This window comes from Nomascus leucogenys, chromosome 20 (assembly GCF_006542625.1).
Source record: "Nomascus leucogenys isolate Asia chromosome 20, Asia_NLE_v1, whole genome shotgun sequence".
In the NCBI taxonomy this organism is placed as follows: Eukaryota; Metazoa; Chordata; class Mammalia; order Primates; family Hylobatidae; genus Nomascus; species Nomascus leucogenys.
Genome location: NC_044400.1, coordinates 59,970,097 through 59,995,652, shown reverse-complemented (window position 1 = coordinate 59,995,652; position 25,556 = coordinate 59,970,097). Strand labels below are relative to the sequence as shown.

The 25,556-nt window shown below is 39.5% G+C and overlaps 1 protein-coding gene across 3 annotated transcripts in view; it reads left to right on the top strand.

Annotated features, from left to right (window-relative positions):
* PI4K2B (phosphatidylinositol 4-kinase type 2 beta) overlaps positions 1-13,359 on the top strand; it is a 38,199-nt gene extending 24,840 nt beyond the window's left edge. For 2 of the 3 annotated variants that reach the window (XM_030800989.1, XM_003258544.3), the window contains exons 8-10: positions 980-1,113; positions 1,677-1,736; positions 9,802-11,876. In XM_030800989.1, coding sequence (XP_030656849.1) covers positions 980-1,113; positions 1,677-1,736; positions 9,802-9,975 — 368 coding nt within the window. In that variant the 3' untranslated portion in view covers positions 9,976-11,876. Of the gene's footprint in view, positions 1-979; positions 1,114-1,676; positions 1,737-9,801; positions 11,877-13,089 lie in introns of those variants that run through there. The other variant, XM_030800990.1, reaches the window with a different exon arrangement.
* Positions 13,360-25,556: the final 12,197 nt, after the last annotated feature.

Below are 25,556 nucleotides of genomic sequence, written 5' to 3'. Positions count from 1 at the left end.
AGATTGAGGCTATAGCGAACTATGATTGTGCCACTGCACCCCAGCCTGGGTGACTGAGGAGGAATGACTCCAAAGGCAGATTTCTTCTTCAGGGCTTTCAAAGTGGTAGGATCCACCAAAGCTGGAGATTCTCATTGGATATGCTCACAGTAGCTCTGTGGATGATCATGTCAAAAACCTTACACTCTTGCAGGAATCTGAATATGCACCCTCTCTAGAAGATTATACCTGTATAAATCTCTCTAGTCCTGGCGTAGTTTAGATTTAATGGTCTTCTTGAGGGAGAATTAGAGTTAGCTCAGAGTCATGGATCTTTTGTCTCTTAAAATGACTCACCCATTTACCTCCTAATGATTTCAAAGTTTAGAACATCTTCTGTGTACAAGTAAGTGGTCAATTTCTGATGATTTGTAGCTGTGGAGGCTAGGCAGACCTCAGCTGTGGTATTCAGTCTGTGCCCGGGTACAGTGATATGCACCTGTAGTCCCAGCTACTTTTGAAGCTGAAGTGGGAGAATCCCTTGAGTCCAGAAGTTCGAGACTGCAGTGAGCTGTAATCATGCCACTGCACTCCAGCCTGGGTGACACAGTGAGACCCATTCTCTTAAAAATATATAATAATAAAAACAATCTGAGGCTGTGTACAAAGTATAGGTATTCATCAGTTTCTGAACTGAGGGACCAGATAGATTGATACCAGATAGATTGTATCTCAATCTCAATAGAGCTATTGAGATAGATTCATTATCCAAACTCTTGCTCTCTACTGTCTAAAACTCAGAGACATTACTAGTTTACTATCTGAATTGACTGTCCAAATCTGAGTAATTTGGATTGCAGTGGGTAGTTTTACTCTGATCAAGTTCTTATCCTGTCCTTTTTTGGGGAGAACCTAGGAGTTATAGGAAAGAACCGGGAAAAATGTGAGTCTAAATAAACCATTTCCTACCACTAATTAGGAGAACACTTTTTTCTATTAGATCCATTTCACTGGGCTTGGCTTCCTCAAGCAAAAGTTCCTTTTTCTGAAGAAATAAGAAACTTGATTCTACCATATATTTCTGACATGAACTTTGTGCAAGATTTATGTGAAGATCTCTATGAACTTTTTAAGGTAAGTTAATGCTTAGTTTGATTATTGCAGAAAATGAAATCTTAAAATAGAAGAGACTGCTTAATAGAGCTGATTTGCAATTTGCTATTTCTTGTATTGCTGCTTGCCGTAAAACCTGACAGGACAGAGAGGAATTAGCAGTTTTATTTACAGGAGCGTAGATTCATAAAGCTATACTTACTATGAGCATTCTTTGAAGTGAGACTACATTAAAACTTAATTTGCTGTTTTCTTCAAAAGTTCAATTTTTACAAGAAGACTCTATAAATTATAATACATATTTGGTGACCTGCTATGATTTAGTTCTCTTAAAAAGCCTAAATTCATTGGCTGGAAAGTCATACTAAATCCTTTCTGGAACAAGTTGGGGTACAAATAAATAAGTCTGTTCATGTCATTCTGGGATATACAAAAATACCTCAGGTAAAAATATTTTTGTTTTATTTTATCAATTAGGAAAGCTTTTTAATGGCCTTGTTTGCTGAGTTGGAGAGTTTCTCTGTTTTTAAATATTTATATCAAAGTCTTTATTTTGGGAATTGTTTTTTTCCTTTCTGTAATAGACTGACAAAGGATTTGACAAGGCCACTTTTGAAAGTCAGATGTCTGTGATGAGGGGTCAGGTAAGTTACCTTTTTATTTGTTCATAGGAAAAAAATCTCTTTGAAACAGTAGTCAGCTGTTTTCTCCACTGTGATCTGGAGATGGAATTTTTAATACTACCTCTTATGCTGAACCAAAATAGCCCAGATGATTACAAATGAAGTTGATTTGGCCGAGTGCAGTGGCTCACGCCTGTAATCCCAGCACTTTGGGAGGCCAAGGCAGGTGGATCACCTGAGGTCAGGAGTTCAAGACCAGCCTGGCCAACATGGTGAAACCCCATCTCTACTAAAAATACAAAAAAATTAGCTGGGTGTGGTGTCGGGCACCTGTAATCCCAGCTACTTGGGAGGCTGCGGCAGGAGAATCGCTTGAAGTCGGGAGGCGGGGATTGCAGTGAGCCGAGATCACGCCACTGCACTCCAGCCTGAGCAACAAGAGTGCAACTCCATCTCAAAAAAAAAAAAAAAAAGAAATGAAGTTGATTCAAATAGTTTCTTCCCTCTATAAATTAGGTATTTTTGACCTTGTTATATACTGTTTATTTAGCTCAGTGTTTCCCCTGCTATGAATTGTTTGTCCCCATTTCGATAGCTATTTTCTTTTTTTTTTCTTTTAAGACAGAGTCTCGCTCTGTCACCCAGGCTGGAGTGCAGTGGCGCAATCTCAGCTTACTGCAAGCTCCACCTCCCGGGTTCCCGCCATTCTCCTGCCTCAGATTCCAGAGTAGCTGGGACTACAGGCACCCGCCACCACGCCTGGCTAATTTTTTATATTTTTAGTACAGACAGGGTTTCACCGTGTTAGCCAGGATGGTCTCAATCTCCTGACCTCATGATCCGTCCGCCTTGGCCTCCCAAAGTGCTGGGATTACAGGCGTGAGCCACCGTGCCCAGCCTTGATAGCTATTTTCTTGGGCATCACTACGTTTTTCCCCCTCAGATCCACTCACTTAGACATTTCAGTACCAAGTTCTGTTGCCAGTAGATTACTATTTTGTGTGTGTGTGTGTGTGTGTGTGTTTGTGGAATGTTTTTTTTTTTTTTTTTTTTTTTTTTTTTTTTTTTTTTTTTTGCAGAATGTGTTTGGCTTTTGCTAGAGCAGTCACTGAATAACCATGTCACCAAGATTGAGTGTCGATTGTGACATGAAAAAAACTAATTGTAACTCAGTCCTCTCCGCGACGATTCTCCTGCCTCAGCCTCCCAAGTAGTTGGGATTACAGGCATGCACCACTATGCCTGGCTAATTTTTTTGTATCTTTAGTAGAGATGGGATTTCACCATGTTGGCCAGGCTAGTCTCGAACCCCTGACCTCATGATCCAGCTGCCTCGGCCTCCCAAAGTGCTGGGATTACAGGCGTGTGCCACCATGCCCAGCCCCTCCTCACCTTTAGTTAAAGGTTAGAAGTACAAGGCATTAAGTCTGCTGATGCGGACCTGCAGGCTGGGCTCACTCTCAGATGACTTCTGCTTCTTGGACTCTATGAATGGTATTTCTATTCCAAAAGGAAAGCTTGAAACATAAATAAATTATATTGTAAACATTGTGTTTTAGTGTCTTATAAATTAACATTCTCTTCCTAAAATATACATTTAATTTAAGGTAGCTGTTTTCCACAATACCTGTAGCAAAGAAATGGGTCAAGTTTTTGCACTCATTATTATTTTATACAGCTTTAACAAGTACATATAATTACACAGATAATCATTCATTCATTCACCAAATATTTATTGACAGAACTAGTGCTGGCAACTAGTCACTGGAGACAAAGCAGTAAGCAAAACCAAGCTTCTGCTGTCATGGAGTTTTGCTCTGCGGAGAAGGCCAGGGCTCGGTGAAAAGGGACAGGTGATTATTAGCTCATGCATCTCTGCTCCATCACATTTATGCAGTGCTTAATGTAGTCATGAGTTTTAAGTAGTTAAGTGAAGGCTCAAGAAATAGGATGGAGCCAGAGTATAGAGGGCCTTAAACACCAGAATGTAGATTCCACAAGGAAAGGATTGGAGCGGTTAGAAGTTAAGTATTAAAGAAGGGCTGTGATGAGACAGAAGTTTTCGAAAAGGAGATCTTATTCTGGGTTTCTTCTATGAACTCCTTGAAATTGTGTATAAAATGTTAATATGTGCATTGTGGGTGTGAGAGAAGGTAGGATTTATATCTCAGCAAAAATATTTATGTCCCTCAAAAAGGTTAAAGACTACTGCAGAAAGCTGGGCTGGACAGTAGGGTACAGATTTGCTTAGTAGATGAGGAGATGACAGCCAAGGAGCCTCACTAAGAGGCTTTTTCTGGTAATTGAGGCATCAATAAAAGGATTAGGTGATCAATGATTATAATCATGTTGCAGAGTTTTGCCATCCCGAAACTTATTTGAGCTAAATTTTTAGGCATAGATAAGTATGCCTTGATTTGGACCTTTTTGTTTGAAACAAATTGACTTGACATATCAGTGTGCTTCATCATCTGGAACTTTCTTATCCCTAAAGGTTTATTTTTATTTTAGGAATCTGATTTAAAATAAAGAAGTAAATAAAAGCTGTAAATAATTTTGTCAGCTTTAATTGTGGTTTAAAGTTAACACCTGAGGAATTTAAATTTTTAAAAAATGCCTGTCTGGGTGCAGTGGCTATTGCTTGTAATCCCAGCATTTTGAGAGGCAGATGAGGGCAGATTGCTTGAGCTCAGGAGTTCAAGATCAGCCTGGGCAAATGGCGAAACCCCATCTCTACAAAAAAATACAAAAATTAGGTAGGCGTGGTGGCATGTGTTTGTAGTTCCAGCTTCCAGGAGCCTGAGGCAGGAGGATCACTTGAGCCCCAGAGGTGGAGGAGATTGCAGTAAGCTGAGATTGCACCACTGCACTCCAGCCTGGGCAGCAAAGCAAGACCTTGTCTCAGAAAAAGCCTGTCTAAGAAGGTGTGGGAGTGTTGCAGTTCTGAGGCCTGTTACAAAGATGTGTCTGTGGCTGTCTCCTATTTTAGGTTTATTTACTCATATCCTATCTCATGCACAAAAGAAAAAGGCATTATAAAAATGAATGTAATAAAATATGAAGATGACAGGGTCAATAACTTAGGAGAGAAAGAAATAAAATGATGATACTTTGGTTATTACACGTTGTCATTTGATTTTGTTTTGTTTTTTAATTTTAATTTGATTTTGAGCTTTCTGATAGCCAAAAAAGATAATATGTCCTGACCATGTACATGACAGTGTAGCTCTCTGGTTTTGGCTGTTTTTTACTTTTTTTAAAAAAGTTGGTCTAAGGCCAGGTGTGGTGGCTCACGGCTGTTGTCCAGCTACTTGGGAGGCTGAGGCAGGAGGATTGTTTAATCCCAAGAGTTCGAGGCTGTACTACACTGTGATGACACCTGTGCATAGCCACTGCACTGCAGCCTTGGCAACAGACCAAGACCTCATCTCTTAAGGACAAAAAAAAAAAAAAAAAAAAAATCTAAAAAAATCAGGTATTGGGCCAGGTGTGTTGGCTCACACCTGTAATCCCAGTTTGGGAGGCCAAGGTGGGTGGATTGCTTGGGTCCAGGAGTTCAAGGTTGTAATGAGCTGTGATCCCACCACTACACTCCAGCCTGGGCAACAGAGCAAGACCTTGTCTCATTAAAAAAAAAAAAAAAAATTAACCTATATTCCAAACAACAGAATAATTACTTCAGCGAATTCCTCGAGTCAAAATACTTGTGTTATTTCTGTCATTTATAAATATCATTTAAATCCCTCGCCCTTCCAGTTTTGCTTACTAACTTAATGGTTTGTGCTTTCTACAGCCAAGTCTTTTGCCCTAGTTTGTAGTAAGCCGTTAGTTTTACACATATAATCAATGACATGCTCTAATTCTTCACGTAAAGATGTGGACTGAAACAATATGAAAGTTTTTTTTTTTTAATTCAGAGCTGGTAATAATGTTTATGAATGTTAAAGATAAATCATGTTTTGAATTTTATATTAAATAGCAATAGTTCATAATCAGGGTAGGTAAAATTCATCTTATATTCTAATTTGGAACACTGAAACTGAGAATATATTTACTTATAAGCAATGTGAAATATATTTTCCAAGTGACCTGAAAAAATGCAGAAATAATAACTAAAACTTTTTCTGAAAACACAATGAACTTATATTCAGAGATTTATATACCAGAAACTCATTTACAGATTCAATAATAATTGACATTAAAGAAAGTGAAACTAACCCTTTAGTACCTCCTGGTACTTGACCCCTTACTGGATACTTTAATGATGCTTATTATTGTTTATCCTCACAGCACCTCCACAGAGTAGTCTACATTTTAGGTGGAATGACTTTGGCTCAAAGGGCTTTAATAGCATGTATCTGTGAAATAAGGGGGCCTGCCAGCCTGGCCAGTCGGCAACATTTAGGCATTGCCTCTGCCCAGGGCCCTTATCATCTTTTCTCTGGATTTACTGGTGTACTAAGTTGACCTTACCTCTTCTCCCATTCCTCTTCCACATTGAAACAAGAACAATCGGCCTGGTGCGGTGGCTCAAGCCTGTAATCCCAGCACTTTGGGAGGCCGAGGCGGGCGGATCACGAGGTCAGGAGATCGAGACCATCCTGGCTAACACGGTGAAACCCCGTCTCTACTAAAAATACAAAAAATTAGCCAGGCGTGCTGGCGGGTGCCTGTAGTCCCAGCTACTCGGGAGGCTGAGGCAGGAGAATGGCGTGAACCCGGGAGGCGGAGCTTGCAGTGAGCCGAGATCGTGCCACTGCACTCCAGCCTGGGAGACAGAGCGAGACTCCATCTCAAAAAAATAAAATAAAATAAAATAAAATAAGAACAATCTCTAAAAACAAATCTGAGCATGTGTTCTGTTATTTAAAACTCCTATAATTTGTCCATGTGTACAGGCTCAAGTCCAGGCTTTCAGCACAGTCGACAACACCCTTCACAGTCAGGCTCCAGACAGTGCATCTACCTTTATCTCTTGCCGTTTTGCCCCTCTCTCTGGGCTTCACAAATCTGAACTGCTCTTCCTTCCCCTTTCCCAGTGGTGCCCTTGTGCATGTGATTCTCTCCCCTCGATGCCTTTCCCTGTTTATCTAGGAAACAGTTTTTCTTTCAACCTCCATGTCAGTCTTCCTAAACTCCTGTTCTGATTTTTGCAGCACTCCCTGGGAATATGCTGGCGTCACATTTTACTCAGAAATTTGGTTTTTAAATCATCATATGGGGTACATTGCTATAGAGAGATAGCTTAAAATCTACAATAAAGTAGAATATATGTGGTTTGATGTATAGAGTGCAGTAATTCTCAGGCCCACTGAAATTTAAAGACCAGCGAACTAATCTAAAGGAAAGCAAAGTCGATACGTAGAAGCCCACAAGTTTATACCACCTGCCTGGACCACAGCTGTCACATCCCTGTCAAGCTGTCATTATGGCATGGGTGGAGAAGTCTAGTGTCTCCCCTGGCCTGCAGAATTTGCTCCATTCTATTTTTTTAAATAATCCACTCTGATTTAAACAGATAGTAATAGATTTGTTATTCTTTGAGAAATGAAAAAATAGGTGGTATGTGAGGGAGGGGATTAGATTTTAAAGTCAGGGCAGAGGTCCTTTCCATCACACTGTATTGCAGTTACTTGTTCATATGGCTGCTTCTAGAATTTCAGTTCTTCAAGGGCTTACATGGCTTTTCTCTCATTTGGTCTCCTCTTCTCCCCAACACAGTGAGTGCTCAGTAAGTGTTTCCTTAGTAAATAAATGCAGGATTATCAAGTGTCTTCTGAATTCCCAGAGAAATATTAATAGGTTAATTTCAGGATTTAATAATTCATGCAATTTCTGTAACTATTTGAAAATTGATAATTTGTAGAGCAACTTTCATTTTACTATACTTTTTTTTTTTTTTTTTTTTTTGGAGACAGAGTCTCCCTCTGTCACCCAGGCTGGAATGCAGTGGTGCAATCTCAGCTCACTGCAACCTCTACCACCTGGTTCAAGCGATCCTTGTGCCCCAGCCTCCCTGATAGCTGGGATTACAGGCATATGCCACCACACCTGGCTAATTTTTATTTTTTGTATTTTTGTGTAGAGATGGGGATTCATCATGTTGGTCAGGCTGGTCTCAAACTCCTGGCCTCAAGTGATCCACCTGCCTTGGCCTCCCAAAGTGCTGGGATTACATGCATGAGCCACCACACCTGGTCACCGTTTCTGTTTTCCATATTCTCTGCAAGAGTCATATATTGTTCTTAGAGTCAGGAAAATATTAGCTGTTACTTAAATTGGTATATTTAGACTAACATTTTTAGAATAGAATTTTTAAAACCCAAAGAGGAAACTAACCAAAACATTTCCTTCCTTAGCTATGCTAGTGCACACTTTTATATTCATGGTAGGAACAATGCTTATAATAAACTCAAATTTCATAAATTCTTTTTTTCTTGTTATCCAAATGTAGTCAATTTAGGAAATTTTAAGGGAAGGCTGGGTGTGGTGGCTCATGCCTATAATCCCAGCACTTTGGGAGGCTGAGACAGGTGGATCTCTCGAGCCTAGGAGTTCAAGACCAGTCTGGGCAACAAAGCGAAACCCTGTCTCTACATAAAGTACAAAAACTAGCTGAGGTGGTGTGTGCCTGTAGTCCCAGCTACTCTGGAGTCTGGGGTGGGAGGATCGCTTGAGCCCAGGAGGCAGAGGCTGCAGTGAACTGTGACTGCACTCTGCACTCCAGCCTGGGTGACAGAGCAAGACCCTGTCTCAAAAACAAAACAAAAAAAAAAGAAAATTTTAAGGGAAGAACTTAAAAGTGATCCTAAAGCATAAATATAACCTATAACACTGTTACTAGTAAAGATCAATTTTCCTGATGTGTTAAATACTCCAAATATTCTACAAACTAAAACCATCTAGTTTGGCCAGCTGTGGTGGCTCACACCTGTAATCTCAGCACTTTAAGAGGCCAAGGCAGGAGGACTGCATGAGCCAGGAGTTCAAGATCAGCCCTGGCAACATAGCAAGACCCCATCTCTACAATTAATCAATCAATCACTCAACCAACCATCTAGTTTATACTATTTAAAGTATTATGAAGTTTATTTATTAGTATGGCTTTATGTGGAAACATTTATGCTTATCACTATTGACTAGTCTTTACAAGAATCAATGAAATGCATAGGATGTATATATTAGATATTTTCAAATACCTGAAGGAGAAATCTGTATTTCTAAAATATACAAGAAAGGACATTTTTCCTAATATGCAGGGAAAAAAGAAGATGAACTGCTGTAATTTTATTTGACCTGAACAGAGACCAGAATAAGCTATAATCTATGTATTGTGTTTCATAACCTTATTTGCATGCCCAAGTAGAAATTCCTAGAGTATCTTTGAACATGATATGTAATATATTTTACTTTCCCTAATTTTATTTTTCTTATTAAGAGTAAACTCTTAAATGTACCTTTATTTGAAATGACTACCTTCCCACATTCTCTAATCTATTTGCCCTGCTTCTTGCTTTCCCATTGCAATTTCACCTTCTAATACATGGCATAATTTACATATTCATGTTTATTGACTCTTCTCCCTGCTAAAGTGTAAGCTCTACGAAGGCAGCAGTTTTGCTTGTTTTTTTTAACTATTGTATCCCTAGCACTTACAGGAGAACCTTGCACATAGTGGGCATGCAATAAATTTGTTGAATGAATGGATAAGGCAAGTATTTAGTTAAAACCAGACTGTTTAAACCAGTATTTGTTGAGGTTTTATGTTAAATTGAATATGTATGTAGACCTCTTCACTTACCGTTCTTTGATTCCATTGCTCCTGGACTGGACATAGGCAGGATATTCTAGAATATTTTAAACTTACCATCTGGCAAAAGTTATTTAATGCTAATTGTGTGTGTGTGTGTGTAAACATGCATACATTCATATAATACATATTTATAACAGCTACTTATCATCATAGTCTCTGTTGCTCATAAATGGATGAAATAAAAATTATAATGAATAAATGGTTTAAAAAATGTCAGTGAAGTGAAACTTTTTATCTTTTTTAAATTGGTAAAAATCTCTCTTCTTCCCACAGATCTTAAACCTTACTCAGGCACTGAGAGACGGGAAGAGTCCTTTCCAGCTAGTACAGATGCCTTGTGTGATTGTGGAACGCAGTCAAGGTGGAAGTCAGGGTCGGATTGTCCATCTGAGCAATTCCTTTACCCAGACTGTCAATTGCAGGAAGCCATTTTTTTCCTCCTGGTAGTAAATGTGAGAGTAAGAGAAACAAACTGTTTAGAATTATCATGTTTTTAAAACATCATAGTAATGTAAATCTGCTGTTAGGAGCTCCAGTTGCTAAAACCTCAATTTAAGTCTTTAAAAGGTTGTATTTTGAATGTAACCAAAAGTTTACAGTTTTTTGTCCAAATATTAAATTTCTATTTCAGGGAAGAAGTGCCATATCTCCTATATTGTATTTTTGTAGAAAATTTGTATTTTATGTTGTTGTTAGTTTAAAAGGTAATTTTACACATGCTGGAATGACTGTAATTACTCTAGAATTCCAAGTAGAATACAATAACTTTTAATATTGAGAAGAATGTTCATGCTAATTCTTCTTACATTACAAAAGGCCTTGAGGATGCCTACGTCTGAAATTGCTCTTATGAACTTTAATAAAATAGTTAGCTAATAGAAAAACAGGTAAGAATAAAGCAATGTTGCCTTAAGTTCAAAAGCTGCTATTTTAGAATTTGAATAAGTACTCCTAAAGTGACCATTATTAGGGACCAGAAAATTATATCTTGGCTAAGTAATAGAGGACCATTTTGGTTTTTGTACTTGAGAATATTTTTGTTGAATTACTTTGTTGTAGTGAGGAAAAAATCTAAAGAAATTTCCCCTTTTTTTAAAAAATGGAAATACTCAATTGAGACTTGAGGGGAATAATAGAAAGTTAAGGTAGATCTCCAATATTTTGGAATACCAAAATTGCCTTTAAAATTCCCTTCTGTTTCTTACATGGGATCAAATACTTGAGATTAGTACTTCAGAGTACTGGCCTTGTTCAATTTAGTACTTCAATTAATATTAAACTTCACTAAAAAGTAAACCATACTCCAAATTGTATATTGGATTGCATTTTGGGGTCCTAGGTCATACGTCCTTCAAAATTATTATGATTGTACTATTGTACTTGAAATTACAGATGTTATTATAATTACAGTCAAATGTAGACTATCAGGCCAAATTAAAGGGGAGCATGGCAGATAACCATGAAGTCATTTATATTTGATTTTGAAATGTATTTTTGTACTTTATTTTGAATATCATCTGTATGTCTGACATTATTGGAATTTGTAACATTGTTAATGCACTAAGTGATTTAAATTGAATTGATGATGATGTGATCTTACAGAAGTGGAAGTTTCATTTTCTTGAGGCTTAAAACCAATATCACCACTCGGGCTTAACTGGGCAATTTGTGGTCTAGGCCTTTTGTTTTCTAAGCTTACTGTCTTGTGTTTGTTTATTTGCTTTTAATGAAGTATTTTGTGTAGAAGGTTAAATTAGGATGCAAAACAGATCTGCCATTCCCGTTTCCCTTACATCTGCTTTGGTCTTCATGGACGAGATGAATGAGGATTCCGCTGCCCTGAGGGAGTTCTTTGGAAACCTGCGTTCTCCTACCTCTTCCAACCCTCCATTAGCTCAATTTTGAGATAAGGAAAATTGACTGGAAATTCAAAACTCAAACTACTATCTTTAGATATAAACATTAGTAATTAAAATGTGCCTTTTGAAGATGTTTTCTAAGAGAAAGGAAATACGTTGCAGTGATCTGGGTACTGCTTTCATAAAACAGTTTTTTCAGTATTTTGAGAATTGCCATATTAACTTTTGTAATGGAAAACTTAATAAATTGCTACTGTTTTATATCATAAAATTAAAATACTATGGAAATATTTGCAAAAGATCTGGCCATACCAGAAAAGTAAAGTTGAGATAGTTAAGATATAACCACAAGTCAGAGTACATTGGTTGTATTTTGTAAACTTTCATGAACTGAATTCTTATTTAAATAGTATGGTCTTTTTCAATGAATATATTTATAGTGTCAAATGTGGTAGACTAAAGGTAATAAAAATCATTGTCTTAAGATTATGTTCTTCTGTATGTATGTGTTTGGAATATTTAGAATGTTTGTGAACACATTTACTATAAATGATGCCAAACTACCGTTTTCTTCATATATTAAAGGTATAGTTTAATTCTTTTTTTTTTTTTTTTTTTGAGACGGAGTTGCACTGCGTTGCCCAGGCTGGAGTACGGTGGCGCGATCTCAGCTTACCACAACCTTCATCTCCCAGGTTCAAGCAATTCTCCTGCCTCAGCCTCCCGAGTAGCTGGGACTACAGGTGTGCGCCACCATGCCCGGCTAATTTTTGTATTTTTAGTAGAGATGGGATATCACTATGTTGGCCAGGATGGTCTCGAACTCCTGACCTCAAATGATCTGCCCTCCTCGGTCTACCAAAGTGGTGGGGTTACAGGCGTGAGCCACTGCACCTAGCCTAATTCTTTATAATTCCAAAAGATACTTAACTGAAACCTTTACAATTAAAGACATTTTAATTGTACTTAATTAAATATGCCACCACCTTATCACCCCAAAATTTGTCAGCAATTGAAGACTCTTTGTGGAGACATGGTTTTTGCATACTTGAAGATAGTTTGAGTCACAAAACTTTTCAAAAATTTGAACTACTTTGGGCAGCCGAAGTGGGCGGATCACCTGAAGTCAGGAGTTCAAGACCAGCCTGGCCAACATGGCAAAACCCCATCTCTACTAAAAATACAAAAATTGCCCAGGCGTGGTGACACACACCTGTAATCCCAGCTACTCGAGAGGCTGAGGCACGAGAATTACTTGAACCCGGGAGGGAGGGCGGAGGTTGCAGTGAGCCGAGATGACACCACTGCCTTCCAGCCTGGGTGACAGAGTAGATTCTGTCTCAAACAAACAAACAAATAAATTGAAGTACTGTACTATATGGAATTAAAACCTTTTTTAAAAATGATGGCGACACGTTCCTTGATCAAATTACATCTTAAGTCCTTGTACAGCTGTTTGAAGAGACTGGCAGCATGCTAGGTTTTATAGTCTGCCTTCTTTCACCAACTTGCTTGGGCAACTGTACAGAGTTGTAGCAGAGATTCTTAGTGCTGTGCTATGTTTCCAAGTCTCTCATGCAATTAGTTTGGGGCCTTGTGACTGACTTCTGGCCAGTGAGATGTGGAGACAAGTGATATATGCAACTTCCAGGCCTGGCAGTAAAACTGTCACGATTGACCACTCTCTTGTCTTTCCATTCAGCTATGAACGAAGAATTTGCAAAATGGAAGCAGCCAGGACACAGGAGGCACTGCTGGGGAAAGCTACCAGGAGAGCCTCCTGACTGCACTGGACCGTGACATAAGCAAGAAAGAAGTCCTGTGTTGAGTCACTGCAGTTTTGAATGTAATTGTTACTCTAGCTTCGTCTCACCTATCCCAGACATTATGATGTAAGTAGAAAAATACCATTCACTTTTAAATAGGAGGCATACTGTAACATTTCTTCACTAAAGCTAGGTGAAAGGTTATCTTTTTGAATTCCAGAATATGAATAGTTTGGGTTAAAACCATCATTACATGACCAGGCATGGTGACTCATGCCTGTAATTCCAGCACTTTTGGAGGCCGAGGTGGGAGGATCCCTTGAGCTCGGGTAGTTCGAGACTAGCCTGGGCAACATAGCGAGACCTCATCTCTTAAAATAAATAAAATCAATACCAACAAGATCATTGGCAATAGCAGCTTTGGAGGATCAAGCAGAGAGAAGGGAAGGGGGATTTGTGGTGGTCTAAAAGCCAAAGAACCCAGAATTTGCCACCATGTACCAAGCCCCCACAAGAAGGATCCCCAATAGCAATGGGAATTTCAATTGGTAGAACCAAAAACCACAATCAAAATTAGGAGAAGGCTGCCCAGCATTCACCTGGTAGCTAGCAAAAAGGCCTGCAGAACGGTGTGAGGGTACTAAGGCAATCTGGTCTTCGTAGTTTTCAAAAATAACCAGTGAGAGGACATAGGGCTATACCAAGAAAAAGTACTGGGAATAAAACATGCACAGACAAGGGAAGGACCCCAGGGGTAAAGGAGAGTGGTTCAGATAATAAGAGGGGACCAGATGAATGAGACAGAACTCAAAGTACAGAAGAGGTAGGAACACACAAAACTGTCTTATATAATACTCTAGTAACGACAGAAGAGAGAGCCCTAGAGCCATGGAGCTCAGAAACTGTCCTAGCCCACCCTCACCTCCTACATAGGAATCTTCTAAAAATACAGGAGGAAACGTATAGAAAAATCCATCTGATTTAAACATCTTACAAGATGTAAGACTACATCTTACAATATGCTCGAAGAAAAAAAGGTTTACAATCTGCATAACATACCCACAGAAAATGAAGATATCCCAGAAACATCTCTCTAAAGCAAAGGAAAACAGTAATCTTATGTTTTAAAACATGCTGAAGGAATTTAAGAAGCCATGGAAGCTAAGAAAGAACAACAAAAATTGAAAAAACTCTGATCGGGCATGGTAGTTCATGCCTGTAATCTCAGCACTTTGGGAGGCTGAGGTGGGAGGATCCCTTGAGGCCAGGAGTTGGAGAGCAGCCTGGGCAACATGGCAAGCCCCCCATCTCTACAAAAAAAATGTAAAACTTACTTAGGTGTGGTTGTGCATGCCCATAGTCCCAGCTACTAAGGAGGCTGAGGCAAGAGGATCACTTGAGCTCAGGAGTTCAAGGCTGCTATGATCACACCACTGCACTCCGGCTCAGGTGACATAGTGAGACCTGTCTCAAAAAACAAAAATAAGGCCAGGTGTGGTGGCTCACACCTGTAATCCCAGCACTTTGGGAGACCAAGACAGGAGGATCTCTTGAGCCCAGGAGTTCAAGACCAGCCTAGGCAACATAGGAAGACCCCCATCTCTACAAAATAAGTAAACTAGAAGGAACACAAGTGCAAATAGACAACATATCTGCAACCACCCAACAGCAAACATCGTACTTAGTGTTGAAAAATCTAAAGCTTTGGGTGTTCATTCTCTATTGCTGTTCTAATAAGTTATAAACTTACTGGCTCAAAACAACACAGATTTATTATCTTACAATCTGTAGGTAGATGTCTTGATGCAGGTTTCATTGGGCTAAAATCAAGGTGCGAGTAGGGCTGCATTCCTTTCTGGAGGCCTTCAGGGAGAATACATTTTCTCACCCTTTCCAGCTTTTTAAGGCCACTCACATTCCTCGGCTCTGTTTCTCCTCTTCCATCTTCAAAGTTGGAGGTAGTGCATTGAATCATTTTCTTATTGCATTGCTCTTAAACGGACTCTTCTGCCTTCTTCTTCCACTTTTAAGGGCCTTTGTGATTATATTGGGCCCTCCCAGATAATCTAGAATAATCTCCCCATTTTAAGGTCGGTCGATATACAACCTTAATTCCATTTGCAACTTTTAAATTCCCCAGATAAAGACATCTTTGGGAACCATTATTCTGGCTTTGCACTTTCCCCCTGAGATCAGTGATGTGACGAGGACACCTGCTCTTGCTATTTTTATTCAAGTGTTATACTCTAGAGCCTAACCAGTGCAGTAAGGCAAGAAAGAGAAGTCAAAGGAAGAAATAAGATTGTGATTATTTACAGATGGCATAATTATGCATATTGGAAATTCAAAAATATCTACAGAAACCCATTAGCCTTAATAAGTGAATTTTGCAAGGTTTACATATGAGCAACATTAGTCTGAAAATTTTAAAAGAGACCATTTATAGCAGCATCAAAACACATTAGATTCCTAGAAATAAGTCCCATGAAGATGAGCAAGACCTCTACACTAAACCATAAGACAGCACTGGAAAAAATGAAAGATTCTGATAAGTGGAAGGCTATACAATGCTTAGATATTGATAATATTAAGACATTGATTCTCCCCAACTTATAGATTCAACTCAAAATCCTATCTGATTTTTTCTTGTAAAAATTGACAGCTAATTCTGTAATGTATATGGAAATGTTTTGCCCAAAACAACTGGACAAGAAGAACGAAGTTGGAGGACTTATACTACCTGATCTCAAAACTTATAAAGCTACAATAATCAGACATTGTAGCTTTGGTGTATAGATAAACACATAGATCAATGAAACAGAATAGAAAATCCAGAAATAAACCCAACACGTGTGGCAAACTGATTTTTTAACAAAGGTGCCAAGGCAATTCAATGGGAAAGGATAGTCATTTAAACAAATGGTGCCGTAGAGGGAGATAGGCAAAGAAATCAAAGATGAATCATCACCTTTACCTCATAGACTTAAAAGAGTTAATAAAAGCTAAACTTCCAGAAGAAAACAGCAGAAAATCTAATGGCTCTGGGTTTGCAAAGATTTCTTAGACTACAAATGGTATAAACCATTAAAAAAAAAGAAGAAAAAAAGGAAGTTGGGCTTCATGAAAATTAAAAACTTCTCTTCAAAAGACACTTTTAAGAAACTGACATTTCTAGCTACAAACTGAGAGAAAGTGTTTGCCAAGCATATCTAGTAAAGTACCTGTATCCAGAATTCCAGAATGTATGAAGTGATCTTACAACTCGAGAATATTCCCAGGCCGGGCGCAGTGGCTCATGCCTGTAATCCCAGCACATTGGGAGGCCAAGGCGAACGAATCACTTGAGGCCAGGAGCTCAAGACCAGCCTGGCCAACATGGCAAAACTCTACTAAAAATACAATTAGCTGGGCTGGTGGCACATGCATCTAATCCCAGCTCCTTGGGAGGCTGAGGCATGAGAATCCCTTATATCTGGGAGGCAGAGGTTGCAGTGAGCTAAGATCGTATCACTGTACTCCAGCCTGGATGACCGAGCAAGACTTTGTCTCAAAAAAATTAATTAACAATAATAAAAGAATATTCCCAATTAAGAAACAAAAGATTTAAAAAGACACTTCACAAAAGAAGATGGAGAAATGAATGTCCAATAAGCACATGAAAAGATATTCAACATTGTTAGTCATTAGGAAAATGCAAATAAAAACCATGAGTAAAGTTAAACATACAGTTATACTACCCAGTCATTCCACTTCTTTGTACTTGCCCAAGATAAATAAAAGCAAATGTCCACATGAAAATGTTCATAGCAGGCTGTTTTGTAATACCCCGAACTGAAAATAACCCAGGTGTCTACCAACAGGTGAATGAATAAGCAAAATGCAGCATATCCATACAATAAAAAGATATGAACTACTAATACACAGTGACATGGATGAATTTCAAAATCATTACGGTAACTGGAGAAGCCAGACACAGAACATAGTGTATGAATTCCATTTATATAAAATTCTCTAAAATGAAAATTAATCTATTGTTAAAACAGTGGGTATGGACATTGAAGGAGGGCTAGATTGCACGGAGGCATAAGGAAACTTTGGGAGATGATGGAAATATTTTTATTTTTATTTAATGATCCAGGATATATGTACAAGACATGCAGGTTTATTACATAGGTAAACGTGTGACATGGTGATGTGCTGCATCTATCAACTCATCACCTAGGTATTAAGCCTCATATGCATTAGCTATTTATCTAGATGCTCTCCCTTCCCCCATACCATCCCTGCAACAGGCCCCAGTATGTGGTGTTCCCCTCCCTGTGTCCCTGTGTTCTCACTGTTCAGCTTCTACTTGTAAGGGAGAACATGTGGTATTTGTTTTTCTGTTCCTGCATAGTTTACTGAGGATAATGGCTTCAAGCTCCATCCATGTCCCTGCAAAGGACACGATTTCATTCCTTTTTAAGGTTGCATAGAATTCCACGGTATACATGTACCACATTTTCTTTATCCAGTCTATCATTGATGGACATTCAGGTTGACAATAATAATTCCATGTATTTGTTATTGCGAATAGTGCTGCAATGAACATACACGTGCATGTGTCTTCGTAATAGAATGATTTGTATTCCGGCCGGGCGCGGTGGCTCACACTTGTAATCCCAGCACTTTGGGAGGCCGAGGCGGGCGGATCATGAGGTCAGGAGATCGAGACCATCCTAACAAGGTGAAACCCCTTCTCTACTAAAAAAAAATACAAAAAATTAGCCGGGTGTGGTGGTGGGTGCCTGTAGTCCCAGCTACTCGGGAGGCTGAGGCAGAAGAACTGCGTGAACCCATGAGGTGGAGGTTGCAGTGAGCTGAGATTGCGCCACTGCACTCCAGCCTGGGCCACAGAGCGAGACTCCATCTCAAAAAAAAAAAAAAAAAAAGATTTGTATTCCTTGGGTATATACCCAGCAATGGGATTGCTGGGTCAAATGGTATTTCTGGTTCTAGATCTTTGAGGAATCCCCACACTGTTTCCACAATGGTTGAACTAATTTACCTTCCCACCAACAGTGTAAAAGTGTTCCTATTTCTCCACACCCTCACCAGTATCTGTTGTTTCTTGACTTTTTAATAATCACCATTCTGACTGGCGTGAGATGTTATCTCATCGTAGTTTTTTGTGTGTGCAAGTGAAGGAGTCTCGCTCTGTTGCCCAAGCTGGAGTGCAGTGGTGTGATCTCCCCTCACTGCAATCTCTGCCTCCTGGGTTCAAGCAATTCTGCTGCCTTAGCTTCCCAAGTAGCTGGGACTACAGGCACACACCAACATGCCTGGCTAGTTTTTGTATTTTTAGTAGAGACAGGGTTTCACCATGTTGGCCAGGCTAGTCTTGAACTCCTGACCTCAAGTGATCCACCTGCCTTGGCCTCCCAAAGTGCTGGGATTACAGGCATGAGCCACCGTGCCCGGCCTCACTGTAGTTTTGATTTGTATTTATCTAATGATCAGTGATGTTGAGCTTTTTTTAATATGTTTCTTGGCTGCATAAATGTCTTCTTTTGAGAAGTGTCTGTTCATGTCCTTTGTCCACTTTTTAACGGGTTGTTTGTTTTTTTCTTGTATATTTGTTTAAGTTCTTTGTAGACTCTGGATATTAGACCTTTGTCTAGTTGCAAAAATTTTCTCCCATTCTGTAGGTTGTCTTTCTCACTGATAATACTTTCTTTTGCTGTGCAGAAGCTCTTTAGTTTAATTAGATCCCATTTGTCAATTTTTGCTTTTGTTGCAATTGCTTTTGACCTTTTTGTAATGAAACCTTTGCCCATGCCTATGTCCTGAATGGGTATTGCTTAGATTTTCTTCTAGGGTTTTTACAGTTTGGGGTTTTACCTTTAAGTTTTTAATCCATCTTGAGTTAATTTTTATAGAAGGTATAAGAAAGGGGTCCAGTTTCAATTTTCTGCATATGGCTAGCCAGTTCTCCCAGAACCATTTATTAAATAGGGAATTCTTTCCTTATTGCTTGTTTTTGTCAGGTTTGTTGAAGATCAGATGGTTGTAGATGTGCAGTCTCATTTCTGAGATCTCTATTCTGTTTCATTGGCCTATGTGTCTGTTTTTGTACCAGTACCATGCTGTTTTGGTTACTGTAGCCTTGTAGTAGAGTTTGAAGTTGGGTAATATGATGCCTCCAGTATTGTTCTTTTTGCTTAAGATTGTTTTTGCTACATGGGCTTTTTTTGTTGTTGTTCTATACGAATTTCAAAGTAGTTTTTTCTAATTCTGTGAAGAAGGTCTGAGGTAGTTGAATGGGAATAGCATTGAATCTATGAATTAATTTGGGCAGTATGGCCATTTTCACAATATTGATTCTTCTTCTCCATTAACTTGGAATATTTTTCCATTTGTTTATGTCCTCTCTGACTTCCTTGAGCAGTGGTTTGTTGTTCTCCTTGAAGACGTCCTTCACTTCCCTGGTTAGCTGTATTCCTAGGTATTTTATTCTCTTTGTAGCAATTGTGAATGGGAGTTCATTCATGATTTGGCTCTCTGCTTGTCTATGGTTTTTGGACAGGAATGCTTGTGACTTTTGCATATTGATTTTGTATCCTGAGACTTTGCTGAAGTTGTTTATCAGCTTAAGAAGCTTTTGGGCCAAGACAATGGGGTTTTCTAGGTATAGGATCATGTCATCTGCAAACAGAGACAGTTTAACTTTCTCTCTTCCTATTTGAATACTCTATTTTTTCCTCTTGTCTGATCGCCCTGACCAGAAATGCCAATACTATGTTGAATAGGAGTGGTGAGAGAGAGCATCCTTGTCTTATGCCAGTTTTCAAGGGGAATGCTTCCAGCTTTTGCCCATTCAGTATGATATTGCTGTGGGTTTGTCATAAATAGCTTTTATTATCTTGAGATATGTTCCATCAATACCTAGTTTATTGAGAGTTTTTAACATGAAAGGTTGCTGAATTTTACTGAAGGCCTTTTCTGCATCTATTGAGATAATCGTGTAGTTTTTGTTCTTAGTTCTGTTTATGTGATGAATTATGTTTATTGATTTGCATACATTGAACTAGCCTTGCATCCTGGGGATGAAGCTGACTTTATTGTGGTGGATAAGCTTTTTGATTTGCTGCTGGATTTAGTTTGCCAGTATTTTATTGAGGATTTTTGCATTGATGTTCATCAGGGATATTGACCTGAAGTTTTCTTTTTTTGTTGTATCTCTGCCAGGTTTTGGTATCAGAATGATGCTGGCCTCATAAAATGAGTTAGGGAGGATATTCTCCTTTTATAGTTTGGAATAATTTCAGAAGAAATGGTACCAGCTTCTCTTTATACTTCTGATAGGATTCAGCTGTAAATCCATCTGGTCCTGGACTTTTTTTGGTTGGTTGGCTATTTCTTACTGCCTCAATTTCAGAACTTGTTACTGTTCTATTCCAGAATTCAACTTCTTTCTGATTCAGTCATGGGAGGGTGTATATATGCAGGAATTTATCCATTTCTTCTAAATTTTCTAGTTTATTTGCATAGAGGTGTTTATAGTATTCTCTAATGGTTGCTTGCATTTCTGTGGGGTCAGTTGTGATATCTCCTTTATCATTTTTTTATTGTGTCTGACTTGATTCTCCTCTCTTATTTATTAGTCTAGCTAGTAGTCTATTTTATTAATTTTTTCAAAAAACCAGGTCCTGGATTAGTTGATTTTTTTTTTAAGGATTCTTCATGTCTCCATCTCCTTCAGTTCCATTCTGATCTTGGTTATTTCTTGTCTTCTTCTAGCTTTAGGGTTTTTTGCTCTTGGTTCTCTAGTTCTTTTAGTTGTGATGCTACAGTGTCAATTTGAAATCTTTCTAGCTTTTTGTTGTGGACAAAATATATATACCTTTCCCTCTTAACACTGCTTTAGCTGCATCCCGGAGATTCTGGTACGTTGTCTTTTTGTTCTCCTTGGTTTCAAAGAACTTCTTGATTTCTGCCTTAATTTCATTATTTACCCAGTAGACATTCAGGAGCAGGTTGTTTAGTTTCCATGCAGTTGTGTGGTTTTGGGTGAGTTTCTTAATCTTGAGTTCTAATTTGATTGTGCTGTGGTCTGAGAGACTGTTTGTTATGATTTCCATTCTTATGCATTCGCTGAGGAGTGTTTTACTTCCAATTATGTGATGGATTTTAGAGTAAGTGCCATGTGGTACTGAGAAGAATGTATATTCTGTTGTTTTGGGTGGAGAGTTCTGTAGATATCTATCAGGTCCACTTGATCTATAGCTGAGTCCAAGTCCTGAGTATCTTTGTTAATTTTCTGTCTCAATGATCTGTTTAATATTGACAGCGGGGTGTTAAATTCTCCCACTGTTATTGTGTGGGAGTCTAAGTCTCTTTGTAGGTCTCTATGAACTTGTTTTATGAATCTGGGTGCTCCTGTGTTGGGTGAATATATATTTAGGATAGTTAGCTCTTCTTGTTGAATTGAACCCTTTACCATTAAGTAATGCCCTTCTTAATTTTTTTTGATCTTTGTTAGTTTAAAGTCTGTTGTGTCAGAAACCAGGATAGCAATTCCTGCGTTTTTCTGCTTTCCATTTGCTTTGTAAATTTTCCTTCATCTCTTTATTTTGAGCCTATGTGTGTCTTTGCATGTGAGATGGGTCTCTTGAATACAGGAGCTGATGGGTCTTGACTCTATTCAGCTTGACATTTTGTGTTTTTAATTGGGGAATTTATCCCATTTATATTTAAGGTTAATATTGTTATGTGTGAATGTTATCCTGTCATCATGATGCTAGCTGGCTATTTTGCATACTTGTTAATGTAGTTGCTTCATAGTGTCATTGGTTTTTGTACTTCAGTGTGTTTTTGTAGTGGCCATTAATGGTTTTTCCTTTCCATATTTAGTGCTTCCTTCAAGAGCTCTTGCAAGGCAAGCCTGGAGGTGATGAATTGCCTCAGGATTTGGTTGTCTGAAAAGGATTTTCTCTTTCACTTAGGAAGCTTAATTTGGGTAGATATGAAATTCTGGGTTGGAAATTCTTTCCTATAAGAATGTGGAATGTTGAGCCCCATTCTCTTCTGGCTTGTAGTGTTTCTGCTGAGAGGTCCACTGTTAGGCTGATGGCCTTCTTTTTGTAGGTGATCTGGCCTTTCTCTTTGGCTGCCCTTAACATTTTTTCCTTCATTTTGACCTTGGAGGTAAATAAATATGTGTCTTGGGGTTGATCTTCTCATGGAGTATATTACAGGAATTCTCTGGATTTCCTGAATTGGAATGTTGGCCTGTCTTGCTAGGTTGGGGAAGTTCTCCTGGATGATATTCTAAAGGATGTTTTCCAACTTGGTTCTATTCTCCCTGTCTCTTTCTGGTACCCCAATCAGTTGTAGGTTTGGTCTTTTTCTATAATCCCATAGTTCTCAGAGATTTTGTTTGTTCCTTTTCATTCTTTTTTTTTTTCTTTCTAATTTTGTCTGCCTGTCTCATTTCAGCAAGATAGTCTTCAAGCTCTGAAATTCTTTCCTCCACTTGGTCTATTCGGCTATTGATATTTGTGGTTGCATTGTGAAGTTCTTGTGTTGTTTTTCAGCTCCTTCAGGTTATTTATGTTCCTCTCTACACTGGTTATTCTGGTAACAACTCCTGTATTGTTTTATCATGGTCCTTAGCTTCTTTGCATTGGGTTAGAACATGCTCTTTTAGCTCAGTGAAGTTTGTTATTACCCATCTTCTGAAGCCTGCTTCTGTCAAATTCGTCCATCCATCTCAGCCTCTGCCCAAACCTGTGCCCTTGGTGGAGAGGTGTTGCAACCATTTGACGGAGAAGAGTTTTTGAGTTTTCAGCAATTTTTCATTGATTCTCATCTTTGCAAGTTAATCTAGCTTCAATCTTTGAGGCTGCTGAACTTGGGATGGGGTTTTTGTGGGGACTTTTTTGTTGATGCTGTTGTTGTTGTTGTCTTCTGTTTGCTTGTTTCTCTTTTAACAGTCAGGCCCTTCTTCCATAGGGCTGCAGCGATTTGCTGGGGGTCCACTCCAGATCCTATTTTCCTGGGTCCCTCCTGGACCTGAAGGTATCAACAGTGGAGGCTGCAGAAGAGCAAAGATGGCTGCCTGCTCCTTTCTCTGGGAGCTCTGTCCCAGAGGGGCACCAACTTAATACTGTCAGGAACGGTCTTGTATAAGGTGTCTGGCGACCTCTGTTGGGAGGTCTCACTTAATCAGGAGGCACAGGATCAGGGACCCGCTTAACGAAGCACTCTGGCTGCCCCTTAGTGGAGATGTGCACTGTGCTGTGGGGAATCCCACTCATCTGGACTGCCTGGACTCCTCAGAGCCAGCTGGTGGAAAGACTAAGTCTGCTGATCCACAGAGACCGTGACCATCCTTCCCCACAGGGCTTCGTCCCAGGGAGATTAGAGTTTTGTCCATAAACCCCTGGCTGGAGTTGCTGAAATTCCCACAGGGAGGTCCCACCTAGTGAGGAGGGATGGGTCAGGGGTCCGGCCTAAAGAGGCACTCTGGCCACAATCGGCCACAGCCACTGTGCTACACTGTGGAAAATTCCTCCTGGATCCAAACTGCAGACTAGAGCTTCAGTGATGACTGCCACCCCTCCCCAGGGGGCTCAGTTGTCTTAGGCCAAAGGCAGCTGCAGTGATGATGGCTCCCCGCCTCCCCATAACCCAGAACTCAGTAGCTCAGTAGTCTTCAGCGGTCTCCAGCTGAGTGGCCACTGAGAATCTGCACAGCTCCGTTCTTGGGACCCAGGGTCCCAAGGCATGGGCTCACAAGGGGGACCTCCTAATCTGCAGGTTGCGCAGATCGATGGAAAAAGTATGGCTTTCTGTGAGAAAATATTTGAAATGGTCCATTTTCAAGGCATGATAAATCTAAGTATGGCAGCCAGTCTGCAAATGTGACAAACTGCATGGCTCATGCGCCTGGAAGGTCACAATAAGCAAATAGAATGTAGAGGAGGGGTCAACCCATGAGAGAGAAGAAAGTTTCATTATTGGGAAATCAAAACAAGCGGAGAAGCGGACGAGGTATAACTTTATAAGAGGGATAATGAAACTTAGGCTACACCTGGGAAGATTGTAACCCCATAGTACTCAACCAATGAGGAACTGGGGGAGGGACTTGCGTGCTAGGAGATAAATTGCCTGTTGTGACTGCCATGGATGTGCCTGCTCACCGGACACCCAATCTTGCAAGACTGTTATTAAAAGTCTCACTTTCGCTGTTCTTCATGCCTCTAAGTCCATTCTTTGGGTTTAGACGGGTGGGAGCTCCCCTTACCCCATGTGGCTCCCAGGTGGGCTGTCACCACCCTGCTTTTACCCGCTTTCCATGGGTCACACCAACCTCCTGGCCAGTCCCAATGACAGAACCTGGATACCTCAGTTGCCAATTTTGTTCTTCTCAGTGGCAGCCTCTGACTACAGCTGTTTCTAGCGCCATCTTGGCCCCTGGAAATATTTTTTGTCTTGATCATGGTTCTGGTTTCACAAGTGAAGACATTTGTGAAAGACCATCAAATTGTACAGCTCATTGTATGTGGATTATCCTTCATACAACAATAAAAAATGATTTACCATTTCAAATGGATCAGATTTGGGAAAAATTGGTACAGTCATTTTGTTATTGTTATTTTTTTTTTTTTTTTGAGGTAGAGTCTCACTTTGTCACCCAAGCTGGAGTGCAGTGGTGCAATCTCGGCTCACTGAAGCCTCGACCTCGCAGGTTCAAGTGATCCTCCTGCCTCAGCCCCCAAAGTAGCTAGGACTAAAGGCACACACCGGCACACCTGGCTAAGTTTTATGTATTTTTAATCGAGACGGGGTTTCATCATGTTGCCCAGGCTGTTCTCAAACTCCTGACCTCAAATGATCTACCTACCTCAGCCTCATTCTGGAGAGCAATTATCTGGTAAAACTGAAGGTGCAAATACCTTGTGGTACTAATGCATGCAAGCAGACATACGCAAGGTTGTTCAATGCTGTGATGTTTATAACACTGAAAAATTGAGAACAACCTAAAGATCTGACAGCAGGAAAATGGATAAGTAAATTGTGGTATGCTCATACAATGGAAGACTATAGAACAGTGAAAATAAATGAACTATAGCTACATGTATCAAATTGTGTACATAAGCCTCAGCACAATGTTGAAGGAAAAATTTGCACAAGTATTTAACCGTACCCTTTTTGTAAATACCAAGCAGTACTATATGTTGCTTTTTGACAATATGCATATATGTAAGTATATGAATATGTGGACAGGAATGATCTCCTTTAGAATTGTGGTTACCTCTGGGCTAGGACAGTAAGGAAGCAGACCCAAAGGGTACCAAAATATAAAGTTTTAAGTATAAAAGTATAAAATTTTGTTTCTGGGCTGTACGCAGTGGCTCAT